A 27,424-nucleotide genomic window follows, 5' to 3' on the forward strand; every position below is an offset into this window, starting at 1 on the left:
GATGTACTCGCGCCTGCGCGGTACATCAGAGTTGGCAAAAGCAACGGAGAACGCAAGATCTCCGTTGCTTTTTACTGTTTCGCTATGTTAAATGGGTTTAACATAGCGAGACAGCTTTAAAATAATATTTTAAAGCTGTCTCGCTATGTTAAACCCATTTAATATAGCGAGACAGCTTTAAAAAAAAAGCAACGGAGGTCGCAATATCTCCGTTGCTTTTTACACACTGTGTCGCTATGTTAAAGGAGTTTAACATAGCGAGACAGCTTTAAAAAAAGCAACGGAGATCTCCGTTGCTTTTTTTAAACCTGTGTCGCTATGTTAAACTCTTTTAACATAGCGAGACAGTGTTTTATACTAACGGAAAAAGTCCGGGCGACCGGACCTTTTTCCGTTAGTATATTGAGGGATTTACAACGGTCACGCTGGTTGGGCTGGCCAATCAGCATGCACGTTTTAGGGGAGGAATTGTATAATTCAAAATAATTCCACATTTGGGTAAAGGTAGTAATCACGTTAATTGATAAGTATCCTCTACAGTACTTTGGAACTAGACACACTACATGGTCACTGAGGACCCTCCCAATTCTCCTTAACCCTACTGTACTTTTGTAGCAAAACTATTCAACATTTTTTGTTTACTTTTTTTTCTTTCCAAGCTGTTTTTTTTAGCTAATAAAGATGGCCTCCAAAGTATTCCATCAAGTTTATAAGTAGCCCGAATAGGTGCTGCTGTCATGGCAGTCATCTTAAAAACACCACAAGCAGTTTATAAAGTAGTTCATATACATGACATTCATTATTTTGGATTAATTGCTCAGAGAAAGTGAGGGAACTCACACCAGAACTTGTTATAGTATTAAACATATCTTGAAAGGGAGTTTATGAATTAGAATATGTAACACACACATATCAAACTGCTTAATTTTGCAGAGGAAAGTAAAGCTCTACCCATGGTTAAACCACACCCAAATTTTTACCACAAAAAAGTAGGCCTCAGTCTATCAATTACAAGCATCGTGGTTTCTGTTTTGTTTTCTGTAATATCATTGTTTTTGCTTGTTTATAACATTATAATAAACTTAAATTAATGAAACAGTACAGCATTTTGTTTTACTTCTTTGGATACTATACTCAGATAATGCAGTTATTTCAGCTTTCTATAAGCAAACCAAAGCAACAGTTTTGTTTTCCTGGTTACAGATGTGTTGATATTTAAGGTATTTCTACAGCAGTCAGCAGCTTAATTTGTCACTCACCTTAGACCCCCGTTCATTAAAAATGATTTCAACATCTAAGATCTTCCCAAATTGCTGTAATGACAGAAAGAGACATACACTGTCATTAATATTGTTGACACTGAACTCCTTCTCACAACATACAACACACAGAAATTTAGAAGCTTTTAAACTAATAACATAAAGTGTACGGGGAAAGGTGATTAGAGAAAAGCAGACACACACACACACACACACACACGCACACACACACACACAAACGCACACACACACACACACGCGCACACACAAAGTAAAACAATGGCCTATACTTAAATTACAGAATTACATTCTAGGCCACAGCTGAGGTGGTCAGATGGACAATGGTCATAGTTGGTATTTTTCTCAGAATGTTTCCCCAGTAAGCAATATTTCACAGTTAATTTCATGAGGAGAGGACAGGATAGTTCAATAAGGTTAACAGTGGGTAATGAAGCTTTTCACCTTTCACCTATATGTCACAACTCTGAATGAAGCCTAGGTCAAAAGGAGTCTTTAAATCATTTTTATGTGACAGATAATAAGCTACTGGTATAATGTGCTGCTTTTTGTGACTGTTTAGCTGCCATGACAGCTGTTCAGTCAAAATTACCATTACAGCTGGGATGGTATGTCAGGCTGGACCAAAACCGATTTTACAGCAAAGCCTGCTTGAGCTTTTAGACTAAACAGGCCTTCATCAAGAAATAACATGTAGTCGAAAAGCTTAAGAATTGTAAAACCTATGAATGTCATTGAAAGGTTTTGTATCTTGTACATGTTCCATTGTCTTTTGCCACTGGACCAGTATGGCATTTCTTCTTTTGTATTTTGCATAAACAAAAGCACAATCATAATGCGCATTATTTGCCAAGACCAGCCTTGCCTGTCATACCTTATGAAAATGGCTATGGCGTGCATACCAAAATGCTTCCTCAGATATTATTTGTTTTTATCATTTATTAGTTTGGTATGAGGGATCATCCATGGAACCTTTTTATCAATATCCTGAGCCCCAAGGGTAAGAGTAAATACATACACATGCAGCGTTGTGCTAGTTACTTATAAAAGTAATAAGTTACTATTACTAGTTACTTTTAAGTGAAAGTAATATATTACTATTACTTACTACTTTTCTAAAAAAGTAATATATTACTATTACTAGTTACTAACTAAAGTAACTAGTTACTGTTGAGTTACTTTTACATAAGTATAGTTTATCAATTCTCATATTGAGATTTACTCACACAGTACTTGTGTGTGAGGAATGCAGGCTTACTGCACATGACTACGAGTGTTTTAAAGTTGTATACACAGTTTTACATTAATTTATTAAAGTGTTTATTGAAGTGCATTACCACTTACATATGTAAAACACACACTTAATGTTGGGCTCACTGTTATCCATAGTTTACCTACTGCCATACCAACATATTACTGAAGGATTTAGTGATGTCCATTACACTAATATGCAGACAACAAACAGGTTTACCTCTCCTTCCATCGTGAACACATGACAGTCATCACTTGCATTGCACATGACCTGGAGCATATTCATGTGTGGACGTGAAACTATTAGTACAGACCTGACACTTCCAAGACAATAGCAATGGCAGTCCATGCCACTCTGATGGACTCCAAGGCTTTGGCTTTGAAATCACTGACTTTCTATGACAGAATATTTTGAGTTTAGTTCAAAAGATGCAAAATGTTGGAGTGGTCATTAGTTATAAATGGACACTGTAGTCCACAGTGTCTTCTTGTTATCATCTAAGTAATGCCACTCCAATTATGTTTGTTAATCCGTTCCCTTGTACCTGATAAACCTGCAGGTATATTATAATTTAGTTTGAACCAAAAAAAAGTGCAGCCTGAAACTTGATTATTTACTGCACTATGTATCAAGTACATTTGGAAAATACTACCATAGTGGTTTTGAAAATTCCCAACAATAGGAGGTTTTAACATGTCTCCCAAGGTGCTATATTTCTGGATTAACCTATTTTGATAACATAACTGCAGTGGTGGTGCTGTGGTAGCGTTGTCGCCTCACAGTTAGACATTGCCCGTTCGATTCTCAGTTAGAGCTTCTTCTGTGTGACGACATGCGTGAATGGGCGTTCCTTCGTTGAAGGTTATGTGTTAGGCCCAGCAAGCCAGCACATAAAACTCTACTGCCAATCATTAGCGGACCGGAGTTCCGCTGTGGCGACACCTAACCGGGAAAAGCTGAAAGACACATCAACTGTCATCAACTTTGATATTACTAATTCTCAAAGCTGAGCTGATCAACCATTAATTTCTTGCTTGAATGATACTTTACTACTTTCTTTTAATTTGCAATGTGCTTAGTTCTTTAAGCACAGTAATAAAATGGATTTTAATTTGAATCTCAGTCATACCTCTCAACTGTCCAGATTTTCACCCATATTTTGGTCTGTCAAATCACTGCTAAATAATATACAATTGAGTTTTAGACTGCATATCTTTCAGAAAATGCCTGTTAACACAAACACTGCTATTCTAGCTCCTTTCTAAGTGTACAAGAACAATATTTAGAATCTATGCCCCCATTATTTTATGCTTTGTCCAGATTTTTTGCACTATCAGGTTGAGAGGTATGATATCAGAGTCACTACCACCTGCAGTTACACATCTGATAAATGTGTAAGACGCTGACAGTAAACTAAGGGCAGCATTCCAAGTTCTGACTCTCTTCTTAAAAACTCAGAAATCTCCTATGAAGATTGAACAAAGTATATCAATAGACATTCATCAAATTCTGACTCGGTTATCATTCTGTTTTTTTTTCTATTTTAAAATTATCTTGGCATGACGAATCCAACATTGTGTTTCATTTTTCTTCACTTCTGACTACTAGAAAAAAAATTTTGGAGAGAGACATGTTTCTTTAAATCGATAAAGACTCCCTCCTTCTTGAATTATTGAATTCATAAAGCATCTCACACTGCCCACTGAGATTTGAGATTTATTTCAATTCCAAATACAGTCCAAGTTTAAAACAAACTCTTTGTTTTAAAACCCCAGTGCTACACACTATGAAACCACAAATCAAACTGACAACATCCAGATTGCTACAAAACTTGGATAGGCTGCTTCAATTCCCAACATAATTTTATAGACTAGAACTCTACATAAGGAGGAATAAATACTTTTGGAGGAGATAGCAGAATGGAAAGGAATAGACACCTCCACTTTGCTACAGGTACAGGTCTGCCAGAAAACTGTCTTACTGGATACATCCTTGTCAGTAGAGTATAAGGTTTCATGCAAAGTCAAGAACTCTTTTGTAAGCAATTTATCAAACAGACTAACATTTCTCAGAGAATCCACCCCTGATAGGCTGCTCATTAAAAGTAAACCTCTACCCCTGACCACACATATTAAAGACAGGAAACCTTTTAATTCTCACATCCTGAGACCAAAATACAGGGGTCTCATATATCATAAATTAGAAAGCCCTCTTCTCCATTCTGTTTTGCTAATATATATGTTATGATCAGGACACTCACTGCTTTCTCCGGTAGGACCACCATTTGAATGCAAAGGCCCCTGTTCTGGGTAATCATCTTACCTGAATAAGGCTACCCTCTGAACCAAGCCTGTCTCTAGGTCATAGCTCCCAAAACCTTAAAAGGCAACAAGAAATGCATGTTTTTGTAAATGCAGAGACATAAGTTAGAAACAGTATCCAAAGGTGCACAGTTTTACAAACAGATAGGAATGAGCACATTTAAAACCTAAGCATTCTCATCTCAAAAAAGGGACTTCTAACATAGAAGCTTATTATGGATGACACCACTTTAATATGAACAAATTAGTAAAAAGGTATAGGTCCTAACAACAGACATGCCACAGAGTAGTCCTTTTTTAGCTATCATACCAAATGCCTTCATATCTAGATGTTCCATGGCATCCCCAACCAGCAACAGAAGTTCCATTTCTAACGTCTCAAAAAACCTGTAGGAGCTAGCCCCTCCAAACTCTGTGCATAACAGTTAGAAGAGAATATGATCCAGCACCACGTTGGGGAGGGCGGGATCAGCCACTGCAACCTACCCCAGCATAAACAATGTTAGGTCTTTGAAAGACAACTGGACAAAAGAGGAGGACTCTAGGTTTTCTACTTACCAGTAAAACAGAACCTAACTAAACACACTTGCTTCCCATTAATATTATTTTACAATTCAAATAAAAGGACATCATAACATTTCAGGAACATTGCTTGGGCCATACAACAACCATTTCTTTTTAATTACAACAGTGCTTTAAAGAACCTGGAAAAAAAAACTCGGTATGTGAAAAATGGCATTCCATTATTTCAACTGCCTGAAACTAGAATGTGAGCTGCATACTAATGCACAACTTGCCCGACAAAAACAACTACATTTTGAAAGTAAAAATTTAGGTTCTCTGCATATCAGTGGTTGAAAATAAAATAAAAGGCATTCCTCCCTATAGCTTCCTATTTTGTACTTTACCAGAATACAATCCACAAGCAAACAGCCTAAATTTATTTTGCTATGATGCAAACATCAACCAAAATAATCTAAATGTACGCCTTAACAAACTGAAAAAAAAAGACAGACAATAGGCCTTAGCAACACAGATAGCTATCTTAATTAGCTCAGAAGAAAATGGATACCCTTACTTTCAAGTGTGTTAGTTAGTCTTTCAGTCATGAATGCACGCACATTGAGCAGAGTTGGCAGATGGAACTGCGAAGCAATAAAGATGACATTATCTAAGGAGAAGATGTCATGTCTGGGGACACATATTACCAGAAGACTACAGTAAAACCCATACAAACATACACTCCCCCTCCCCTTACCTGAGAATAAGACTGTAGTTTCCAACTGCTTAATTAATCTTTTTGAACTACTCACCTACTGAGGTACAAATCTGCTCTTTGCTTAAACATGGGTCTGATGTGAACGAGTTGCTCTGACCGTTAAGAAGTGATAACAGTAGTTTAATCTGATGACTGTCTTCTGAACTTGCATTTTTTTCTCTCTCTCTTACATCACATACACACTCTTACCTTCAATCCCGCTATACCATTCTTTTTCTCTCTCTTTCATCACACACACGATATTAACTTCAATCGCGCTATACCACAATGGCTGTCTACAATTTCTCCTGCAAGTAAACTTGAATTCCACCTGGTGGCGTGCGTCCTTGCGTAGGACATATGCATGGTTCCCCTTAAAGGAAAACACAACAGTGTTAAGAAGTTGTTTTTTTTTTTTTTTTTGAGGGGGGGGGTGGAAGTCTGCATTGACTGGTAATGCAAAAGTAATTACATTTGTGTTACTAGTTACTAAAAAAAGTAATAAACTACAACTACTGCGTTACTATATTCAAAAGTAACGCATAATATTACTAGTTACTTAAAAATGTAATACATTACAGTAATGCGTTACTCCCATCACTGCACATATGGGACACTTTGTGTAGTCAACTAGCCAGGGAGGGAAGAAGGCAGAGTACATGGAAAAAAATGCGGACATGGGGATGATATATAAATGGCACATAATCACAGACCAGAGATCATGAATGAATCCCAGAGCTGTGAGGCAGAGATTCCATCGATGATGCATCATATGCAATGTTTTCGTCCATAACATCTGCTGGGTGCCTCTTTCTGCTGTTTATATTTCTTCTAAGAAGAACCAGGTCTTTGTACCACTTTTTATTTATATATTTTGTTTACCAAGATAGTCTAATAGTGCAAAAACCCATTTTCAGCAGAGACTCGGAGAAAATTTCCAAACAAACAAGAAAAGGAACACCTTACATACAATATCGAGCAGACATGAATAAATGTGTAAACAAATAATGATGTTGATGAGCTGGTGTAAAAGAAAGACTTTATACCTGCAATAAATGCACAAGTACTTTTTGTGATTCTGTGATACAGTACGTCTGATAAGTGTAATGCAAAAGAGCCTTGTTACAACCAAGGACATGTTTTGTGCTTTAAAACAACAATAACTTAATCAAGCTAGTAAAAAAGTGAACCAAAGTGAAGTAATCTCCCCTGATTACTTGATAGTGTGGACGAAAGTCACTGAGTCATGATGGCTAGTAAAATTCACACTGTTAAAAAATGCAGATAAAATAAAACAGGTAGTCTATAATGAATCAATTTGTCTGCCTAAGATGAGATGTAAACACGCTGTTAAAATGACATTTCTAAATGTAGTAAAACTATATGTCCAAGTAAATGCACCTCAAAACCCTGGAAAACACTACAGATATTTTTGTGGGGGAGGGGCATACTCCTTGCACCCAGTCTCAGCTCCCCAATCTGTGCATACACTACCTCTGCAGTTGCAACAACACAAACTTGAAGACAAAGTGGGAAAAATAAGCATACATTTTTCCTCATGTCTGAGTCACACAGACTCACACTGAACTTAACACCTGCAAAAACATCTCTCACTTGTTGAGGTACTGAGAATATACAAACACAATCACAAAAAGTCATACTACAAGACTGCCAAAGAAACACACAGCAAACTGTATCCCCCTACCCAAAACAGAGTTGGAGTAACCAGTTTACTTCCAGCAGGTATTCCAGTTCTTGGCCTAGGCTATGAGGATGGTTCATGGGTCAGACAGTAGTAGCAATGTTTTGCATGCTGAGTAACTAATCCTGTGACTGCTGTATCATTGTAAGATTTGCAGGTTGTGAAGCCTGTAGATCACAAAGCTATTCCTATAGTGCACCAGTACTTGGAATAGACTGCCTATCTCTCTGTGTATAACTCTGTCCATGCCCCTGGACTGGAAGACCCACATGAAAGAAGGTTCTCTATCAGAAGGATTGAGACTTGATAATACAAGTCCCAAGACTGTAAAAATGTAAGTGCAAATACAAAAGTAACAGCAAACTTCAAAAGTTACTTTTATGTATTTAAATCATTTTGCAAAGGGCAATCTCCCAGTACACTAACACCTGCACTACCTGCATTATCTCTGAGAGCTATGTACTTTGCAGAAGTGGCCATACTCCGAGGTACAGCAGTTTGAGTTTGCATATATTTCCCAGTAATTGTACTTAAATTCTGACAGTTACATGTATCACAGTTATGTTTCTTGAACATACGATGGGAACCCATGAAGGGAATGCTCCAAGAGCTAAATGTCTTGAAATGCAAGTCTCCAGCTTTAAAGTGTCTGAATATATCCTAGTGGTGATATTCAGAATAAAAGTAAACAACAACCATCTCTGCAAGACAAGTCTTCTGAGTAGCAATTTGGTTGATGAAGAAGTGTCATGTTATTTTGAGAAAAAATAAATAAATATAGGTAATCCAAATAACTCCAGTCACACGCAAAATATGTAAAAGCATGTTGATGCATCAAACAAAAGGAAAACTAGAAAATTCTATGAATGAGGGAAACTGCAAACTCTGTAAAACAGTAAATGTATAAGATAGAAAATAAGGAGTATACAGCCGTTCTGGCATACTGCCAAAGGCTTGCTCCAGGAGGTGTGGCCAACATCATTGTGAATTTGTTGAGAAAGAAGATTGCTGCACCCTCATCATCAAGTACCTTGCCTGTGCACTTTGACTGCGGAGGGATGCAGTACCAAGGGCAATGAATTATTAATTTGTTTGGGTTTGCACTGAATCAATTTGGCACTTTGGATTCCCCTGCAATCTGCCTGCTGAGTGACACAGTACCCCAGGCAATGAGTTATCAATTTATTTGGGTTTGCACTGGATCAGTTTGGCACTTTGGATTCCCCCAGAATCTCCCTGCTGAATGACACAGTACCCCAGGTAATGAATGATTAATTTGTTTGGGTTTACACTTAATCAGTTTGGCACTTTGGATTCCCCTGAAATCTGCCTGCTGTGTGACACAGTACCCCAGGCAATGAGTTATTAATTTATTTGGGTTTGCACTGAATCAGTTTGGCACTTTGGATTCCCCCAGAATCTGCCTGCTGAATGACACAGTACCCCAGGTAATGAATGATTAATTTGTTTGGGTTTACACTTAATCAGTTTGGCACTTTGGATTCCCCTGAAATCTGCCTGCTGTGTGACACAGTACCCCAGGCAATGAGTTATTAATTTATTTGGGTTTGCACTGAATCAGTTTGGCACTTTGGATTCCCCCAGAATCTGCCTGCTGAATGACACAGTACCCCAGGTAATGAATGATTAATTTGTTTGGGTTTACACTTAATCAGTTTGGCACTTTGGATTCCCCTGAAATCTGCCTGCTGAGTGACACAGTACCCCAGGCAATGAATTATTACTTTGTTTGGGTTTGCATTGAATCAGTATGTCATTTTGGATTCTCCCAGAATCTGTCTGTTGACTGACAGTACCCCAGGCAATGAATTACTAATTATTTGGGTTTGCACTGAATCAGCTTGGCACTTTAGATTTCCCCCAGAATCTACATGTTGTGTGGCACAATACCCCAGGTAATGAATTATTAATTATTTGGGTTTGCACTGAATCAGCTTGGCACTTTAGATTCCCTCGGAATCTGCCTGCTGAGTGGCACAGTACCCCAGGTGATGAATTATTAATTTATTTGGGTTTGCACTGAATCAGTTTGGCACTTCAGATCCCCCAGGATAGTGCACTTATTGACCTGATATTTTTCTGTCTGCCTGCTGAGAAATGTTGCTTCTGGTACTACACCTGCTAAAGTATGTAAAGTGTAAGCTGTTCTCAGACTCAACCATTCTTTCCCAATATTTTGAGCCAGATAAACAAGCATCTTTACCAGACTTTTTATTTTATTAATTATTTTTAGCTATAAAGCCTTTATTTTTATATACTGAACTACAGTAATGTACCTAGAAACATTTAGGAGTGGAATTGTTCCATTTCACTAACTTAATCCTCTAAAACAAATGCAAAGCTTCCCTGTAATACGAAGCAAGGACACAGCTGTAATATGATAACGCTTTTGTTCCCTTTATTCCATACAACAGAACTTCATCAGATAAAAATATCTTACATGCATCCTCTTTTATAACAAATCCAGTGAGGTGCAGCCAATGAAAAACAACCATTAATACTTTGAAATACATTGGTCGATTGTTGTAAAGGAAACACAAAACAGAAACAATATATATTAAATATTAAAACATTTTTGTAATTTATAAGTAGCTTTAAAATTACCTAATCTAATTTTTAATAATTTTAAGTAGTTATAAAAGATTTTAAAATACCAGTCACGGAACCCTAATTACCTAAAACCCTATTACTAGAACCTAAAATACGTAAAAATAATTAAATATATGCCCACACATACATAAATGCTTGCACATTAATATAATACAAATCAATTCAAAACAGCATTCTAGACCTTGTCCACTTTTAAAGCCAACAAATTACTAATAGATATCCTATTGTTAATACCCAGAAAATGTGTGGCATTTAATAATACTTGCCAATATGTTTCCTTGTATTCCAGGAAGCTAGACCAATTCTCCCCACATTCCTGTCTAGCCACCTTTTCCAACACACAAAAAACAAATTTCTTGAAATTATTACATGTCACACTGTGCCTGTACAAGGAATTTGACTTGTCATGTTTTTTTTTTATTTCATACATGTGCTGGTATATCCTTTTTCCTCAACTGATTTTCCGTTTTTCCTATGTAAAAAGCATTACATGTCTGACACAGGGCCACAGACATAACTCCCTTGGTGTTATAATTGTAGTTCCCCTGTATTGGTAACAAATCCGCTAATAACCATATCCCTGGTTTCATAGATGTATCTACATTCCTTACAAGCATTATACTACTCATCCTCCCTGTTGGAACATACCTGTTGCTGTTATTCCTTTCAAAAATATTTTTCATATACAAACTTATTCTAAACACTATTTTTGGAGTTTGTCCCAATTTCTCAATTAAATCAAATGCCCCAAATACACTACACCAGTTTTTTCAACAATCTGCCTAATACTAGGAGAATAGTGGTCATATGTGAACACACAGCAAGTGGAGTTGTATTCCTTTTTGTTCTCAACCACTTCATTCTCAGGGTTTCTCAGCAGAGGGCATATGAATCTAATCTTTCTTAACATATAAGTTTCTTGTTTTTCTATCAAAGGTGTATGATTTTCCCTTTAACTTAAACATTTATTTTAATTTAACCAATTACGTTTCTAGATGCTGTTCCTCTATTATTAACCTGAACAGTCTTATCATCTGTCCTTTTACCAGGTTTCTTTTGTGCCAAAGTAGATGGTTACTTTCAAAGTGTAGGAAACTGGATGACCCAAAATGACTCCCCCCTTCTATTTTTATAAATATGAACATCTTAGTAGTTACAACCTTCCTTCTCTGCACTACTTGTAAACGTTAGAAAGTCAGTGGTGTTGTTAATATAGTTAACAAACTGTGGAATTTCATTAATCCCACCTTTCCGCAAAGTCAAAATGTCTTCCAACAACCTATAATACCTGTAAATGTATTTCATCTAGTCCGAACTGAAATTAAATCCGGCTTCCCATACCCATAATATAATGTTCGCAAATATAGGTGCTACTGCAGCTCCCATTGCTACCCCTCAGATTTGTTTAAAATATTCATCCTGGAACCAGAAAAAAATAGTTTTTTAGTACCAGTTCCATTCAGGGTAGACAAAACATGAATTTAATCTTTTGAAATGTTGGAACCCAAATTCAAAGCTTATTGGAAATAACGACAGGTAGGAAGTCAGATGAGGAGGAAGGGGGACCACCATCATACCACTAGTGGTAAGACGTATCAATAGAGACTTTTTAATCGATGACTGTTCAAATTCTGTCTTTGAATATCTAGGACTTAAAATTTATAACTATAGTAATTTGTCTACTGATGAGAGACATGTAATGCTATTTTCAAAAGGTTTCAACTTTATACCACAATAGCAAAGTAATATAGTTAACAACATTTTAGATCTGAAGTTGTTTGCAAGAAATATTAATTTACGCTTATTACCTGACAACGGAAAAGAGAGAAAGGAAGATAGGGAATATCTTTGTAGGAAAAGCATAAACAACCCCCTGTTGTTGCCTCCAGTCGCTTTATTTGACTTAAATGATAATGGATTTTTCACAACAGCTTCTCTTAATGAGATAAATATTTTAATTATAGGTTGGACCTGTTGCTAAATGAATTATTGCAGGAATACAACTTTAGTGAAGTTGAAATGAAGTATTTAAAAGTGGAAAAACCTTTGATTCCTTCTTTTTTTGAGATTACCAAACTACATAAGTCAGTTGAGAATCCACCAATGAAACCTACAGTTGCAGAAATGGGGTTCTAAAACTGAACATTTAGCTAAACTTGTGGACCACTATTTGAATTAATTTTTTAATGGGAAGGACCATGTACTAAAAGACTCTTGGCATTTGTAAAAATGTCTAGCTAGAAGTGAGTATAAAGAGAATATCATTTTTCTTAGCATTGATGTAAAAGATTTGATCTGCTGTTGTTAATCTTCGTTCATTCCTTACTGATGGGTTATCGGTTCCGTCCATATCCGGCAATATCAAGCTCCTGTCAGCCAAAAACTCTCGAGCCAAGGTCCTACCCAGAATGCTCTGCTCCCTGTTACCTCAGATCTCATTTGCTGCCTTGCTGTACAGCCATGTCAAGCCACTCTCTCATCTGTCTAATTTTTTGAAAGTTTTATACATTGTTCTTACTTTAAATATTTTCAAATAGTTTCTACTAATATTTTCCTACACTATCATATACTTTAGTCATCCTGTATCAAAAGTTACACTGGCTTCATGGTTGAGAAATTGCACCACCTTTATCTACCACAAAAACAACCTCACCTTGCCTCATAGAGTCAAAGCACATTCTACAAGGTCTAGGGCAACTTCAGCAGCTTTCCTTGCTAAGGCTTACCTCAGTGATATTTGCTCAGCTGCAACTTGGGTCAAACCTCATACCTTTATTCTTCATTACAAATTGGACTTGGCCTCCAGAGGTAGAGCTTCCTTTGACTCCATGGTGCTCAGGAATTTTCCTCCATGAGGGCCACCAGGGATACAAGTAGCTGGGGACTCTGTCCCATCTGTTCTAAGGAATGAACAAAAATTAACAATATCAGATAAAGAAGTTATGTCTTACCATAACGTTCCATCTGAGTTGTTGATCTTCATTCATTCATTACTTGCACCCTGCATCCCCCATCTGGAGGTTCCTGGTTGATCTCATGTACTCCTTTCTTGTAGGTCTGTTATGACCAGAGGTAGCCTCTACTTTTATCTATTAACTTGCAAACTTGATCTGAAGTAACAGGGAGTAGAGCATTCTGGGTAGGACCTTGGCTCGAGAGTTTTTGGCTGATGTGATATTGGCCGGCTCGGTTCCAAGGATGGAACCGATAAACCATCAGTAATGAATGAATGAAGATCAACAACACAGATGGAACGTTATGGTAATACATAACTTCTTTTTTTTGACTATTGCACATGAAGAAGGTATGGAATATTTCCAGGAAGTTTCGAATTTGGGTTTCAACATTTCAAAAGAGTCAATTCATGTTTTGTCTACCCTGATGGAACCAGTACTAAAAACAATTTTATCTGGTTCCAGGACGAATATTTTAAACAAATCTGAGGAGTAGCAATGGGAGCTGCAGTAGCACCTATATTTGCAAACATTATATTATGGGTATGAGAAACTGGATTTATTTTCATTTCAGACTATATGAAATAAATTTACAGGTATTATAGGTTTTTGAACAATATTTTGAATTTGTGGAAAGGTGGGATATTCAAACAGTTTCCTACACTTTGAAATTAACCATCCACTTTGGCAAAAAAGAAACCTGGTGAATGATAAGATGATAAGACTGACCAGTTTTATAACAGAGGAACAACAGCTAGAAACTGAATTGGTTAAATTAAAAGAAATTTTTACATTAATGGGATATCCTACACTTTTGATAGAAAAACAAGAAACTTATGTGTTCGGAAAGAGATTAGATTCATATGTCCACCTGCTGAAAAACCCTGAGAATGAAGTGGCTGAGAGCAAAAAGAAATACATCTCAACTTGCTGTGTGTTCACATATGACCACTATTCCCCTAGTATTAGGCAGATTGTTGAAAAAAAATGGTGTAGTATATTTGGGGCTCTTGGTTTAATTGAGAAATTGGGACAAAGTCCAAAAATAGTTTTTAGAATGGCTTTGAATATGAACAATATTTTTGAAAGGAATAACAGCAACAGGTATGTTCCAACAGGGAGGATGAGTAGTATAATGCTTGTAAGGAATGTAGATACATCTATGAAACCAGGGATATGGTTATTAGCGGATTTAATAGGGTGTTACCAATACAGGGGAACTACAATTATAACACCAAGGGAGTTATTTCTGTGGCCATGTATCAGACATGTACTGCTTTTTACATAGGAAAACCGGAAAATCAATTGAGGAAAAGGATATACCAGCATATATGTATGAAATAAAAAAACATGTTAAGTCAAATGCTTTGTACAGGCATAGTGTGATATGTAATAATTTCAAGAAATGTGTTTTTTGTGTGTTGGAAAAAGTGGTTAGACAGGAACATAGGGGGGAATTTGTCCAGCTTCCCGGAATACAAGGAAGCATTTTGGCAAGTATTATTAAATGCCATACATTTTCCGGGTATAAACGATAGGATATCTATTGGCAGTTTGTTGGCTTTAAAAGCACACAAGGTCCAGAATTTTGTTTTGAATTGATTTGTATTATATTAATGTGTAAGCATTTATGTATGTGTAGGCATATATTTAATTATTTTTATGTACTTTCTAGTAATAGGGTTTTAGGTAATTAGGGTTCCATGACTGGTATTTTAAAATTTTTTATAACTACTTAAAATTATTATAAATTATTAAAAGTTAGATTAGGTCATTCAAAGTTGCTCATAGTTTGCAAGGAAGTTTTAATATTTAATACATATTGTTATAGTTTTATGTTTCATTTACAACAATGAAACAATGTATTTCAAAGTATGGTTGTTTTTTATTGGCTGCACCTCACTGGAGTTGTTATAAAAGATGAGTGCAAGATGTTTTTATATGTTGAAGTTTCATTACATGGAATAAAGGGGATGTAAGCACTTATCATATTACAGTGGTGTCCTCGTTTTGTATTGCAGGGAAGCTTTGCATTTGTTTTGGTGTTTTCAGTTATGTGTTTTTTTTTGGATAACTTAATCATCTGTTAATTTCCAAAAGTTATTTAATAAAAGTAACACTAATGAAGTCAGCCTTGCTTTAGAAGCCACATATATTCAGAAAGTCATTTTATTCTGTATGTGGTGTTTCCCAAACCTAGAAGGATGCAGTGATACTCTGTCTACTACTATAAATATGTAAATAATCCATCAATGTGGTGAAGATACTTTTTTGCCTTCCAAAAATTAAATAAACAAATAAATAAATAAATGCTAGACTTAAAGTTACTGGCCATCTACAGATAACGTAACAACAAAAGGTTCCCATTGTTTTAAGTAGATACACATCCTACTTAACAACAACTAATAATAATTCTTCTAAAGAGTGCTAACAGAAGAAGTCTTTTTAAAACTAGTCAGCTTTTCTCCAAACGATTCTTGTAGTGTCCTGCACTTTTGTCATACCTATTACCTCATTTTAAAGCTTCTGCATAGCTGTACTCTCCCTAGATAAGTTTATTAATACACAGAATACTACCTATTCATATATTTTCTCCATTGGTGTGAACTGTATAACTAATGATCCCCAATAATTTCTGCACCTTATGATTCTGATATGGAGGTGGAGGTTCATAAGACTCTGTAATCTTGTGCTTATGAAAGGTGTATTTAGATGCTGTGAAAACATACCCAGGAAGGACTTACTAAACTTTTATAAAGATACTACAGCTTTGCTCAGTATGAAAAGTGAGGTTTAGTGCTTGTATGTTAAGTAGGAAATTGTTAACATAAAGACGTATGTCAAAGTGCATAACATATAGATGATTCTCCTAATGTATAATCAAAATCATTAAAATCAGGTTTATTTCCAAAGAACAATATGGGTCAACCTGATGTACTCCCCACTTTTTTATGTTTACTTTATCTTTCATTTCTTTGATGCAAGAAAGAAACATTTAGCCTGCCCACTAAATAAACTTAACATTCTACCTCCCCTCCATACCTACGGATGTTTCCTTTCTCCACTTGTGGCACAACTTCTCTTATCTTGTTTTACACTTTCTCCTCCATCCAACACATCTCCCTGGTAGCTTTCTCCTGGAATCTTCCTAGCAGCTTGATGGCCCTTGATCTAAAACTGCACTCATTAACCAAAATGGGGCCTTACCAGTAAATAGGAAGCATTAATTAAAAATCAATCAATCAATCAATCAATCAATCAATCATTATTCAGCAGCAGTTAGTTCCAAAGTGGAAATGACAGCTGTCATAGCTCTCAAACACAGTGCAGCATGCTTATATAAATTGGAGCATATAAACGAAAACCAGATAAAAAACAGTAATACTTTGCCACTGTAATTCACAGCTATTTGTAGAAACTAATGGCATTAAGTTTAAACAAAAACTCTAGCTCACAACTTGAATTTCAGGTGTTATCTCACTAACTAGCATACTAACAGCTGGTAAAAAAAAACTGTATGTGTAGAAACTTAAAGAAGCAGTGGTTGAATTGGTCATAATTGCATTAACGTATTGTTATGTACTACAACATACTACCATGTTTATAAGATGAGCTATCTAATTTCTTCTCACTCATTGAAATGATGTGCATGAAACCAGAGGCTATTTACAGAAGTTATAGAGTGCATTATGACCCTGTCATCTAGTAGTTCTAATGAACAATATCGAGGCTAGTCCAAAAGCTTTCGATAGCTCAGTAGCCATGCTGTTAGCATTATGGGGCAATGAAACTATGATATAAATAGGACTTGCTGGAGAGACCGATATATATTCCCAGAGTCTACCCTTCTCTTGAACAGGCCATCCTTCCATGTGAAGCAGAGTTCTTCCCTAACCCAATTCAAGTTTAGCTTGGATAAATAGATGTGGAACTGGAAATTCACCCCAGGTTTGGCACCTATGTCTCTAATGGGCACAGACACAAACAGCTAATTTTTCCAGGCCCGTACTTGCAAATGTTTCATCTCCCAAGCTCCTACTTACACCTCCAAGAGTACTGGAACCTGTCAAAGGTTTGGGACACATAGCTAGGCTTAAAAAGGCCTCAGGGATCATTACCCTAGTTAGTAGTGTAGTTAAAGTCGGGCATTAGTGGCAACTGTCCTAGCTGCAAAGTGCTGGGTGGGCATGATCCGATTCTGAATGCTCTTTAATGCAATACTGGCTTTTAAAAGCTAGTACCAATTTTGCAGTCAAACCCGGGCAATTTGCTACAGTTTAAAAGTAAAAAAAAAGAAAAAACAATATTTTTTTTAACTGGAGCACTCTGTGCAGGCAGTGTATAAACTGTAGCAACAGTGTTGTACAGTTTAAAAGAAGAAATTATTATTATTATTATTTTTAGAGAGGGGTTGAGGGCAGGGTACACAAATGGGAGCTGAATGGCTAGGCACGAATGAGGGGTGTATGTCATGCATCTGGTCCAACTGTTGCGTGTGCCAGTAGAAGGAACATTCTTTTTTTGTTTGCTCTTCAGTGGGGGTTGTCTAAGGATGAAGGTTATAATATACCTACTCCATTCAGGGTTACCCAGGCCATTAACTCAAGGAGGATACATTATATAAGTCAGAACCCACTTCCTTTGTCATTTCCAAATAAATTGCAGAATTGTCTAAGTTGTATTTGTTAACCACACATAATTAATCAATTCCTCAATAAGTTTGAAGACGTAATAAAGAAGAGGCACAGCACATCTTCACTGCTACTATTTTACCTAATAATGAAAGGCCAGCTGTATGCCAAATGTGGACCCACACATACCCCTTTTCCCAGAACTCCTACAGATTAATATTAGCCATGGTTATGGGATTTGGGTGAAGCAGAACTTAATTATTTAGAAGCTCTCATGCACCAGCTAAAAAGGAAATGCTGCACCCCTGATTTAAATGCTTTAAGGGCATGCACAGAAAGATTAACTGGGAAAATTCCAGTCTGAGAGGCCCTTCATATTAGTCTCAGTACTGCACACCAGCAGCTCTCCTAATTTGCCTGAATTATCTAAAGGGCCTTGAGTTATAATGAGGCAATCATCTGTAAAGTAGAGGGCATTAGCATTTATCCCAAGCAACTGCCATATTTCCACTTCATCTTTGTTCAGCACATGATTTAATTGCTTCAGTTCTGAAAGAAACAATGTGGGAGAAAGAGGACAGCCCTACCTGGTGTCCATATATAAGGGAAAACTTGGAGATAGATAACTCATTAGTAAATACCTAAATAAATAAGTCAGAGAATAAATCTTGGACTGCTTTAAGAAATAGGTGAGAAGCCTATATGCTCCATAAGCTGCCAGTATAGAGTCAAAGCAAAATCTAGTATTATGTCCAGCACTGACTACAGGGCAGACTGTAACTCTTACATAAAGTCTCCCAATGTCCAAAAGTGATCTGCACTGGACCTCCTTTTCACAAATCCAGACTGGACAGACTGGATTAACAGAGGTAATGAATTTGTCACTCATGCAGCCAATGCATGTGCATAATTCTTTAAGTGAACACACACACACACACACACACATATATATATATATATATATATATATATATATATATATACCACTGCTTATAAGGCTCATAAAAGCCAAAGTCTCTGCTGCAAAAGTCAATGAGCAAGACGTACAAGTAGCCTACTTGATAATAAAAACCTTATTTCATAAGTATAAAATGATTTCAAAGTCATACAAATTAATCACAGCAATAAGAACCCAAAATGATCTCTTATTTTCAACTTATTGACAAGAGCAGAACCAAACTATAACATTGAAGGAAAAAATATTAGGTATTTAAAAACATGGTCAAATTAACTCCTTTCAAAAGTTTAATTTATACCCAGATTTTGATAAATAATAGTGCTTACTACACACCATCTGTTCTAAACAAATTTAATTTTCAATACTCATCAATCTATCCCTTCTGCCCTAATGAAAAAGTTGACATATTTTACATCTTTTGGAGCTGCAAGAAAGTATACAAATTATGGTGCTCTTTAAGAGTAAAACTTGAAAAAAATGGGGTATGAAAATTCTACTTTTTCGTGGAAAACAGCAATCCTACATATCACTCCAAGAAACCTACCAAACATAATCAAACACATCCTTATAACAATGTGTGTCGTAATCAAGAATTACATAGCCAAAAATTGGTTGGATAAATCTAAGACCTCCTGGGAAAACTCCAAAAGACTAGCTGTTAAATTCATATCCTCACATAAACTGGCAAATAAATACACTAAAAAATTGCTTATTTTCAAAAATATTGGGATTATTTTCTTGATACAATACTAAAGGACTAAAATAAATTCCTTTCTTCTGTTCCTACTCCTATTTAGTCCTTTGATAATCTTACAGTATCACCTTTAACCAATTTTTCTAGCCCTCTCCCAGTTTATCCTAGCAAAAATTTCACTACTTATCTATGAAGACCACAAGCAAATGCTAAGTAGTCTACTCATCTCTTCCCTTCCCTTCTAAACTGATATCTTTTTCACCTTTTAGATGGAAGGTTTCCTTGTTTTACTTTATTAGAATGATTTAATTTCACATCAGTTGAGAAGCAGTGACTTTTAAAATAAAGAGTGACATCTAATGTATATAGCTGTATATAAATATAGACGTTATGGTTAAGAAGTTTTGTTTTCAGTTAGACTCACTTCATATTGACAACATTATGGATGCTCACGCCAACTGTATATATCTTTAGAAATGAAATAATTATCATGCTCTAAAGTTTTAGAAAGTCAATATTTCACCATTAGTTTCCCTTGTTAACCTCTACTATGGAAATCGTACTATGGTGTATACAAAAGCTTACTTCCTTATTTTTCTCTTTGGTCAGCTGGTGTTTAGCTATAATGAGTTTAACATAATAATTGTCTTGTCCTAATAGTGTTACAGCTGTTTAGATGTGTATCCATACCATATTAATTATATACTGCTTATTGTTTAATTTTTTTGTGTATTCAAAACTCAATAAAAAGTTTTTTTGAAAAAAAGTGAACATATATAAGTGAGGTGGAGTGATAGGTGGCCACCTTAGATAAATTATCTGGTTTATGGAATATTTGAAACTTTGAAAGTTAATGATGGAAAGTTTGCTTTAATCTCTGTCTGAAAAATTATTGCTATAAGGAATGCAGTGGGTCTAGCAAAAGCCACCTTACAAAATAGTATTTTAGCATTAAGCCCTTTACTGACTGAAGCTTTCCCTTTTGGAGTACTGGCCACTGTGTTATACACCTCATCCATCTTGATGGTTATTGTTAGACTCAACCTTTGTCATTCAGTTATCAATTGCATATTATTCCCCTGTAAACAGATGTTTACCCGCATATTCCAATTTTCAACTGCAGTGCAATATACATTTGAAAAAAATCCCTACTGATTCCCTTCTGCAAGGTTATGCTTGCCCCCAATTTTTCAATATGAATAATCATTTGCCTTCTTCTTTGCTATTCTATAACGGCAAGCAAAATTCCTCATAGCCATAGACCTTATTGGTATTCTTTCCAAATAAAAGTCTGACCTCTGACCTCTGTTTCATTAGCAGGCTTAAACTCTTATGCAGCACCCCTATGTTTAAAGTGCAATTTGTTGCATTCTTCAAAGGCTCCTCCTACCTCAAACTGCATGTTGAAAATCTTTGTGCCAGTATTTTTAAAGTATAACCCCTTTCTTAACACACATACACACACACACACACACACACACACACACACACACACACACACACACACACATACACACACACACACACACACACACACACACACACACACACACACACACACACACACACACACACACACACACCTTAATTTCATTTTAAAGGAGTCCCACTAAAGTCTGTTATAAAACTGCCCTAAAATTTGTTCTTGATACAGTCTAGCATATCTTCCTCAATATTTTTTATGCTTTTTATGCTTTGAAGTTAACAGATCCAGACTCCACTTTCTATTTCTCTATACTTAGGGTGTGAAGATTATGGAGAATGTGACCCCCCCCCCCCGTGGTAAGATAAGGCAGCTGAGATAAAAACAGCATCATTAACATCCCTTGTCAAACTCTTTCAAACCAACCATTAATCCAGCTGGCTCAAACAATTAATAGAAAGGGTTATGAATGTGTTCCTGTCTTCATCATGTTAGAAACTATATCACACATCCTATAATATCATTTGGTTCATAGCTTGTAGAAAAATGTTTGTGTTAAATATACCTGTCCCCAGCAGAAGATGACCTGCCTACTTCTAAAAGAATTCAGTGTGACATTAAAGTCACCTGCAATAAGTAACTTGGACCCTATTATCTCGTTAACATGAGGATACATGTGCATGGGAAGCCCTATAAAACAACCAAAATTTTCCACCAGGAATAGAGAATGTAGCCCAGATTTCTCTGTCCTCCTTCTCCTCATATTACCTCCATGTTTCCACATGTCGTACTCATGGGAATGGACATATTTGCCTGTGCTTTCTTTTGCAGGCCTACAAACACCCTGCCAGACATTTCTTAGTATGTGGTTGTGTCTTGTAGTGACCATACATTTTGTTATTTCTCAGCCACTGATTAAAACCTGAGCATGTATATTGGAAATTCAACTCTTTTACATTTGTGGGAACACACCGAGTCTTCTTAAAGTAACAGCAAACAAGAAAACAGCACTTTAACAACTACAAGCTGCACTTGCAACAGCTGAAACCAGTGAACACTAAGGGTGCTGCAAATGGTCCTTGAGTTGATGTCAGAACTGCACAGAAACCTAATTGTGATTGCAACAAATAGACTCTGCTTATCCATGTAAAACTATTGCCCAGTAGGAAACAGACATGTCACGAAATAAATGTGCTTGTGTCTTTCTGTCCTTATTCCTATTGATTCCTTTTGTCTTCTGGCTCCGTTCTGTAACAGTGCCCCACATTACTTTTTGGTATCTTGGAACTAGGCATTTCAGTTCCTTCTCATTCTGCGCCTCAGTTTCCCCTTTTGAAGTACTTTGTTCTTCATCCTGCACATCAGAATTCTGGAGAATTCCATGGTGAAAGAACAAAAGGTTGACCAGGACCTCCTACTTATTAGAAGATGTAACAATCACTGTGAACAGCTGCTTCAGTTCAGCCCTTCTCTGACAGGACTCAGCATTTGTCACATACAGCTCCATGAACACAGTAACTAGAACTAAGTCTGGTTGAAGATTTGACAGGTGTCTCTATACATTTTCTTGAGTCCCAAATTTTGTATAACCCATCACAGGCATTCATGTTTAAGATCACCTCTGATTATTTGGTTTTATGTACTTCATTTTGAAGTGGCCCCCGCCACGAGGATCCTCTGTAAAACACGAGTGTATTATTATGTAAAGTAAAATTCTGTCTCATATCATTTATGAGTGATTAACAGTCTGACAGTAATTTGTGCCTTTCCTTTGCTACCATCAACAATGCACTTTCTGCCTCTGTAGTCAAACAGCTTGAAGATTTCTGGTGATGGTATGGAACCTGGGGGTCTGGATGATACAGTGACTTGTACACTCTCTCAATCACCAAAGTGCTTATCAGCTCCAGGAAGTCTCTTTACTAGATAGTTATGTAAGTCCTTGATTCCTACTTGTTCTGATAGACCTAGTAACTGCAATTTGTAGCACCTCACATATTTTCCAGGCCTTCCAGCTTTGTGTATAAGTCACTGATAAAGCTGTTACGTCTGCAATTTTAGTAGAGCACTCTTGTAACTGCCTTGCTTGTACATTTAAAGCCAACCCCATAAATGTAGTTTTGTCTGTGCAAGCTTACAATTTCTGCTTATATAGTGAAGACTCAGATTTTCTTTTATTGATGTTCTCTAAGACCTTGGCAAACAGGACCATAAGAGTGATGACTACTGCAGTCAAGTCCAGATCTTACTGTGGGTCTTTTGTCATTGCCATGTTGACATCCATTGTTACATGGTCTCATCTCTAACTTTCCTGTGGGTCCTACGAAAGTACAGTTGTTGCACACACAAGATTCTGTACAACTAGTCTACTCAGGTTTATTAACAAGACAGAGATTAAGATGTAAAGAAAAGGAATTATAGGATGTTTTTGAGTTGGGACAGAGGGTTATGTACTCTTTTGCTTGTTAAATCTATCATCCTGGGATCCATTGATTAAATATTTGCTTCTGGAGTGTACTGCACTGAAGATATACTCCACTATTCTTTAAATTGCTAACACTGCTTGTTCACTCTTTGCCTGGTGGACCAATCCAGTTGTTGTTAATACTCCTTAGTCCTTTTCTTGCTGTCTTGTGATTGGTTTAATTTCTCCACCTGATATATCACATCAGAGCTGTTTTAGTAGAAGTATAGTACTCTGCATATGTCTGCACTGAATGTCACCTGCCACCTTTCTGTCTACTTCCACTGCCATTCAAAGCTCTTATTTGAACTCTTCCATAATTTTTCACTGCTGCATCTTTCTTGTTGTCATCCACAAACACACTGACATGAATTCTGGATAAAAAAAAAAACTCCTACAGTACTCCACTAGCCACTTCACTTAATCCTGGATATTACTTCCTGACCACAGCTGGCAACACACATTTCCAACCATGCTTATGATGCTGAAATAGTCTGCCTCCTACCTCTCTGGACATACGCAGTGGATATTGTTTAGCATAAATTCCTCGTCTTTCTATCCTGTCAAATCTGGAGCTCTGCAACATTCAGGCTTAGGTCCTGTTTTCCTCCACGTATATTCTTCCAGTGGGTGAACAAACACTGTAGGAGGAGAGGTCTACAGTACTACTTTTATGCTGATGACATACGTTACCTCTCTTTCCATTAGAATGGTATTCTGTGACTTGCTGAGGTGAAGATTATCACGCAGCAACAGCTTAACACATCTAGAAGCATTAACAATACAATCTGTGCCGCCTTAATGGATTTAACTGTCCAGCCCTAAATCAAACCATTATTTGTGATGGTGAAAGGCTGATATTTCTGAAGAATGTGAAATACCTAGGTGTGATTACTGATGACAGTCTGACACTTTGTGAACAGATGTTATCTGTTGTAAAATCATCTGTGAAATATCCTGTGCATCAAGCATGTCCTTCTCCCAATGACCTTTTCATGGTGGTGCATGTCCTAGTATCTCTGGGTTTTGACTTCTGCAACTGCCTGTACCTGGACTATCTAACAATGAGCCTCATTTTCCACAGCTTGTTCAGAATCCCACATAATAATTACTTACAGGTAGTCCTAGTCACTTTCATATTATTCCCCCCCTTCCCCGTGTTTGCATTGGCTGGCACATTGATCCTGTACCATCTTTAAAGTCTTGCTATTAGTTTTTCTAACCCTGCATGGGATGGGTCAACCATGTCCTGAGAAGCTCTTGGTTCCCTTCAATCATCCTCCCTAGTATTGTAGGAGGTGACCAAGGAGAGGATGGACACCTCAGGCCCACTGGTTTATTGCTATCATGCCCCACTTCTCTGGTACCTCTTCTCTACCTCCCTAAGTAGTTGAGGGATCTTTTGACACTGTAAAGTTTTAAAAGGTCCCTCAAAATCTAACTATTTAACTTGGCATATGTCATTACTTGAATTTTGGTAATCGAATGATTAAACTTATTTTCTATAGTGTTTCCAACCTCCAGTGTTTGACTACTGTTTACTGTTTTATATACTATTTCTATCTTTTTAAGTGTATTTCTAAGTTTAAAGCTGATTGGGTACACAAGTACCACAATAATTTGAGCTTAACCTTAGACTAATTAATGATAACTTTTTCACCTTCAGGCCAGTCCACCCACTCTGCATGTTCAGCATCTGTAGGACTGAGTCAGCCGCTTACAGCATCACTGCAAATGTTAATTAAAATCTATTTCTAAAATCACAGAATTAAATTACATCAAAAAGGCAACTGTTCGTTTACATGATCTTTAACAGTCAAGCTATTTGATTGTGGTTGAAACATAACTTTAAATGACTGGCTCAGTCACATCATTTGCAAATAAAATTGTGGTAATAAAACTAGGCCCAAAAGTTATATGCTCACTGCTATAACTAATAAGGTATATTTTCAACAACTGGCATTTTTATCATGTATGTTTACTAGGTGTCTTCAGTGTTCCCTGTAGTGTAACAACTGATTCTACTTTTGACTGTGCGGTCAGTTACTTGGATTAATACTAACTTTGCTCCTAGTGATATAGCCCCTGTAAGAGGACATGTGCAGGTGGAACATGTCCACAGACCGCACATCAAGCTCTGTAATAACCATCGCTAAAGCAGGCAAGAATCTAGTCATGTCCACAAATATATGTCATAATACTAAAACCCTAAATATACCACAGATATAAAAACAATTAATGCAATAATGTTGAACCAAAAATGTAGACCAACCTTAAACCTTGAGAAAAAAATTGTAAAATGTGAGTTTAGGAGTGGGTAAATGTTTCTCTCTTCCTTCTGTACCTCAATTACTTAAAAAAATACTAACTCTGTGGTTGGAGATCTGTGGAGAAAGTGCAGGCACCATGAAAGTGGAAATACATTCCCATATCAGCTCTTTCTCTACCTAACAAAAAGCCAGACTGCAGTAGTAATTCAAACAATTAAAAATTTTCACAAAATGAAAAACCTACCCATACTAAAAGCCTCAGAGTATCTTTAAGTTACAAATAATGAAGATCAACCAAATATTTTCAAACCAAACCCTGCACCCTTACCACAATTAACAGAACATGCTGGAGGGACAGGTTCATCTCCCAAAGACTGCCCATGCTCTGGAATAAGCTTCCCATTCATGTCAAGCAGAGCACCTCGCTGGCCCTCTTCAAGAGAAATCTTGACAAGTGGATGGGTAACAGAAAGTTCACTCCAGGGATCACTCCAGTTGCCCTACTGGATAGGGGCACTGTGAACTAACATCGGGTGGCATGGTACCCGGGCAATTTTTTTGGCTAGGCTTGTAAAGGCTCCAGGGCCATTAGCCTAGTACACACCTATGAACCTATGTAATTATATATTAACTTATGGAAGTCAGCATTCAGTCTAAGTGATTCCACATTAGTGCATCTGAAATAACTGGATGTGATCAAGTTACGTGCTCCCATGTCCACACCATAACACTGTGGTAATATCAAAAACTGTCCTGCATACTGTAACACAACAGTTGTGAATACAATAATGTGTCAAAATGAGGCAAAAGTGTGTAAATGTTGCATGGAAGTACTATAAATATTACTTTTGCTTCAAAACTGATACAGATTTTATGTCTAAAGTTTATTCTTAGAACTTTTTCTCTAAGCAGTCAAAGAATGCTTTTGTATTCAGTAGGAAGGATTCCTGCATGGTTCAGGTAGTTAAATGGTATATAAAAGAGAGGATTGTAACCCTACCAAAACAGTGACATTGGCTTCTAATAGAGGGAAAATGGCTTATTGGAACATTGCTTCTGAGTGTTATGCTGCAGTAATGAAAAATTGCAATGGACTATGCTGAGAAGATCAATACACCCTCCACTGAAGGACTGTCAAGTGGGGGGGACTTCACAGGACAGCATCTGTATGCTAGGGACTTTGATTACTGATTCTAGGTAAAGTGGAAAGGAATTATGCAACTATTTTTGGAAGTAGCGTGCGGAATCTGGGACATTTTCAACAACAACAAAAAAAGAAAAAGTTACCTTTTATGTGTTTTATCCTTTAGTTCAGAAAGTTATTTTGGTGCACTCGTTTGCTTATGAAAGAGGCAGCACCACAGCCTTTTCTTTCATCATGAAATAAGAACTCTGAATACCTTTATAATCATTGGACTTTTATTATGCCACAATATAAACATGTAAATGAGGTGTCATAAAGACTCATAGTGGAACTGACAAACTTAGGAACCAGCAGTGAAAGCAATGCAAGATGAAAAAACACCAGCAAGATAACAACAGTGCTCTTAGTTTTCTGCTCGATCTCCTCCCCATTGAAAAAGAGGAAA

General features: G+C 36.7%; 1 protein-coding gene across 5 annotated transcripts in view; it reads right to left on the minus strand.

Annotated features, from left to right (window-relative positions):
* The window catches only part of RBFOX3 (RNA binding fox-1 homolog 3), a 3,506,422-nt gene that overhangs the window by 303,530 nt on the left and 3,175,468 nt on the right, over window positions 1–27,424 (minus strand). For all 5 annotated transcript variants that reach the window (XM_044068066.1, XM_044068064.1, XM_044068065.1 and 2 more), the window contains one exon: window positions 1,260–1,313. In XM_044068066.1, the coding sequence (XP_043924001.1) occupies window positions 1,260–1,313 (54 nt within the window). The remainder of the gene's footprint in view (window positions 1–1,259; window positions 1,314–27,424) is intronic.

The sequence above is a fragment of the Protopterus annectens genome, chromosome 4.part0, assembly GCF_019279795.1.
Source record: "Protopterus annectens isolate FY-2018-M chromosome 4.part0, PAN1.0, whole genome shotgun sequence".
Taxonomy (NCBI): domain Eukaryota; kingdom Metazoa; phylum Chordata; order Ceratodontiformes; family Protopteridae; genus Protopterus; species Protopterus annectens.